The 4,274-nt window shown below is 50.3% G+C and overlaps 1 protein-coding gene across 6 annotated transcripts in view; it reads right to left on the reverse strand.

Moving 5' to 3' along the window:
* TPM1 (tropomyosin 1 (alpha)) overlaps window positions 1-3,927 on the reverse strand; it is a 28,766-nt gene extending 24,839 nt beyond the window's left edge. For 4 of the 6 annotated variants that reach the window (XM_005861100.2, XM_005861103.2, XM_014535495.1 and 1 more), the window contains exon 1: window positions 3,485-3,927. In XM_005861100.2, coding sequence (XP_005861162.1) covers window positions 3,485-3,775 — 291 coding nt within the window. In that variant the 5' untranslated portion in view covers window positions 3,776-3,927. The remainder of the gene's footprint in view (window positions 1-3,484) is intronic. The other 2 variants (XM_005861098.2, XM_005861102.2) reach the window with 1 other exon arrangement.
* Between the last annotated feature and the right edge of the window lie 347 nt (window positions 3,928-4,274).

The raw sequence follows: 4,274 nt of genomic DNA on the forward strand, positions 1-4,274 counted from the left end.
TAACAAAGAAACAGAATTTCCGGAGGATGAGGCCCAGAAATCAGGATTTAAAAAGATTCCCAGGTGATTCTAATGTGCAGCCAAGGTTGAGAACCACTGGCTTAGCACACTATCTTGTACATACATTAGTTAAGAACTCAGATGATAGCTTTACTTAATATATAGGCAGGCATTGTCTTAAGGGTTAGGCTGGGGCCCATAACCAGCTGTGTACCCCAGTCCCTCTGGAGCTCACTTTCCTGTCCCTAAAAACAATCCTCTCAAGGGTTCCTTTTGGTTACAGCCGCCGCTGGTTTTAAATTAGCCTCCGAGATCTGGCATCTGACCAATTCTGGGCTGGACTGGGTTGCCTTTAAAAGGCACACCAAGGAAGACTACAGAACCCTATGAGAGCCCTAGCAACAGCTGTGTGAAAACCACTGTGGACAAAATCTCGGAACTGTCTTCTGCCAATTTGCCCCTTGGGCTGTGTTTTAAATGCCTGCTAAGTCCCAGGGCTTTCAATCCTCACCTTTCTCAAAGGAGGCCCTTCATGTCAGTTCCTGATATGTTTAAGTGTGGAAATAATGGAGAAAAAGAAAACAGACTTGACATCCCTCTCCTCCTCCATAGCCCTCACAAACCTCCTTAGCTTTCCTGAGCCGTTTCCTATGGACTCAGCCTCTGTGAAGATCTCCAAACCCCAGCATGGGCCCTCACATCCTGTAGGGGGAGCCTCTCGCTCTGGTTCACACAGTTCATCTGGCCAGGCAGGAGGCTAGGTCTCCACCCCTAAAGGAGTGCAGACCGTGGGCCTCCAACTTTGAGGGTGGGCAAGGGAATGGCTGAGAGCCTCCAGGAGCCAGGGAAACTGCTGGGCACTTGCAAGTGCTTTAAGCAGCCAACGAGTGACTTATTGTCCTGCTTTTCAAACACCGCGGAAAGTCAGTTTCAGGTGAGTTCATTTTCATGCTGATGTCATTATATACAAGAGCGTAAGGGCAGTTCTCAGCCATGGCTGCACATTGGAGCCCCCTGGGTATTTAAAAAAATGTTAATGCCGGGTTCTACTCCCAGAGATTCCGATTGAATTGGCCTGGGGGATAGCCTGGACTTGGGGTTTTAAAACCTCCCTAGGTGATTCTGTTTAGATAAGGCTGAGAATCACTCATTCAGAAAGCAAAGACGGACAGGGATTAAAGACTCACATACTGCACATCTCAGATATATACAGTTATTGGGGCTGAGGTTGGGGGCCAGAGAGAAAACGGAGCCCTAGATCCCCTTCGGCCTCACTTAGGTGGGATGGCAACACAATATGCAAAACAAAACCACTGGGGACGCTACCTCAGGGATGACCACCTTTTACGTTAGGAAGAGCCCACTTCTGGAACAGGATGTGTAAAGTATGCTGGTAAATTAGAAAAATGTTTTTAGCAGTAGTAGAAAAATGCAAGACTGTTCCACAGTTCTTAACTATGTACGTACAAGGTAATGACAGGGAAATGTCCTTATCACAGACGTAATATAATACTACCTCAGGAAGCTGACCTCTCTCCCACCTCCCCCTTTCTCTAGTGACAACTGTCTCGTCCTGCTCAAGTCAACTATTTTTTTTACTAGTTAGAAATCACTCCAAATATAGCATTTATTCACAAACTTCTTCAACATCCCTACAGGTTCCCAACAACATAAAATGTCTTAAAGGGAAAGTGATCAAAATATACTGCCCCCCCCCCCCAAAAAAAATGTGTACCATATTAGGGACAGTTTTCCAGTGAAATGTCTTAAAGGGAAAGTGATCAAAATATACTGCCAAAAAAAAAAAAAATGTGTACCATATTAGGGACAGTTTTCCAGTTGGAAAGAAAAAAAAGAATCCAGAGTTCCAAAAACCTCCCTCCAGTGCTGGCCCCGCCCCTTCCCCCCAGCTGGCTTTCAATATCCTCTTTTCCACTTCTGCCCACCTCATTCCTAGGCGCCCTTAAACAAGACTTCAATAAAGACCTATAGCTCTACATAGTCACAATAATTATTATCTATTTTTCCTTAAGAATTGTAGTATCTTTTTTTGCCACTTCTCTTTGCCTTCAGCCTTACTGGGCTACTTTCAAATTCTCTGCATTCTTTACCTTATAAGGAATATCTCTCCTTGATCTATCAGCGGCTCTTTTGAAAAAGCTAAATAAACGTCCTGCTGGAGAATTTGGGGGAGACAGACATCCTCCATTTAGCCTCACAGAGAGCACACATCTGATCTACATTATAGGACGCGGGGCAGAGTTATGTGTTCTTTGGCTCTTTTTCTAAAGCCAGGTAGTTTGTAACTTAAATATTTTAGCTAAATCAGTGCTTCCCTGAACCCCCTTTCCAGGAACCTTGTTTTCAGATTCTAAATGTCCCAAGTCTGGATTTCTCATTTACAAACACACTTGGAGATTAGATTTCAAGCCTTTCATACCACAGGAAGCCTTTACTGATTTCGACCCAAGACCCTCCAGCAATTTGCATGTTACTCTCGGACAAAATATTCTGCCAGTTGCACTTGGTAGTATAACTTGTGGGCATAGCTTTTCCTGGCGCTCATACATTCTTGGAATTGTCCCCAAGGAATTCTTTCCTAATTGGGCCTCTAGGCTTAATTAGCTTCTAGAACGGAATCCAACGGTGTGAAAAGAAGTCCTTTGGAAATCTAACGCTTGGCTTGACTGACGCAGCACAAGAGGCAAGCTCTTCAGCTAAAAGGATCCCTCCAAAGGGCAGTGAACAGAGTGCTGATAGAGCTTTTGCCTGTTTGCATCACCCCTGAAACTATGTGGTGGTTGTCAGAAGGCTGACAGGTGGGGGTGGGGTGAGCAGGAGGGGCAGGGGGCAGCTAGCTCACTATACCATATAAAGCACTGAGCTATATATAACCCCCAGCTTACTTTTTGGATCTAGTGCCCTTAGACTGCAGACCCAAGCAAGTATCATCTTCCCAGGCAGATCTTAAGGGCTGAATTAAGGCTTCCCTGCTAAGAAAGGAGGCCTGGGGGGTCTCTGTGCCCCACCATCAAGCTCAGCCTTCTAAGCAAAAGTAGCCCCAAACTATTCCTTTAATCTAGAGGACAGGCCTCTGTCCCCTGACTAGACACACCACCGACACCAGGCCTCCCCACCCACCAGAGATGGCAAAAGGAAAGAAATTAGGCATTCTGTTTGCACAAACCTTGGTAAGGACACCTCAGAGGTTTTCTGCTACCGGGGAGGCAAGGTTCACCCCAAGTTCAGCTGCCGTGAACTCCCAGCTTCTCACCCCCCAGGCCCCAGGAGTGGGGTCAAAGAAGGAGAAAAAGAGAGAGAGGAATGGATGAAATAGGAAGAATGTGTGCGGTAGCGGTCTGCGGCAGCATCCAGCGCTCTGGGCCAGGGCAGGGCGATGTGCAGGTGTCCCTCTGGCCCCCTGGTGACTCCAGAGCGGCCCCGCGGGCAGGAGGTGAGGGAGGCAGTGTGTGCAAGCACTTACGTCGGTGGCCTTTTTCTCCGCCAGTTCCAGCTTTTCCTGGGCATCTTTGAGAGCCTCGGAGTATTTGTCCAGTTCATCTTCGGTGCCCTTGAGTTTCTTTTGTAGCGACACCAGCTCATCTTCCAGCTGGGAGTTGGCCGTGGGGGACGGGGAGTGGGGGGTGCGGCAGGCAGCGTGATCCCGCAGGGGAGGGGTGTGGGTGCACAGAACCAGAAGGACAGGGACAGCGGGACAGAGAGAGGGAAAGACAGGGAGGGAGGGAGGGAGAGAGAGAGAGAGACAGTTAGCCATTCGTGCGCCGAGCCGCGCGCCCTGGTACCTTGGCGGCGGTCTCGTCGGCGGCCAGGAGGCTGTCCTCCGCCTTGTGCGGGTCCTCCAGCACCCGGTCCCGCTCGTCCTCCGACGCCCGCAACAGCTTCTCCTTCGCCGCGATGTCCTCCTCCAGCTGCGGGGCAGCGGCGGGCGCGGGCGGCCGGCACGGACCGGGTGTGAGACACACACACAACACACGGGCGCCGGGTTGGCTGGGGCCCCTCCGGCCCGGGGCGCCCCCGAGTTTAGGTTCAAGGATCCCCAGGTACCCTTCTCTCGCTGGAGCCGGAGGCGAACCGTGGCCCACCTACATTCCGACCCCCCCCCCTCACCCCAGGGCGAGACTCCTGCCCTGAACCAGCGGGCTCAAGCCCACAACTTGGGGTGCAGAAAAACGCCCCATCTTCCTGGCCTTCGGGCCCTACTCTCTCTATTCCGTCCCATCTTTGCTCTTAGGGATAAACTCCATGACCCTAGC

The sequence above is a fragment of the Myotis brandtii genome, unplaced genomic scaffold (genome assembly GCF_000412655.1).
Source record: "Myotis brandtii unplaced genomic scaffold, ASM41265v1 scaffold144, whole genome shotgun sequence".
Taxonomy (NCBI): Eukaryota; Metazoa; Chordata; class Mammalia; order Chiroptera; family Vespertilionidae; genus Myotis; species Myotis brandtii.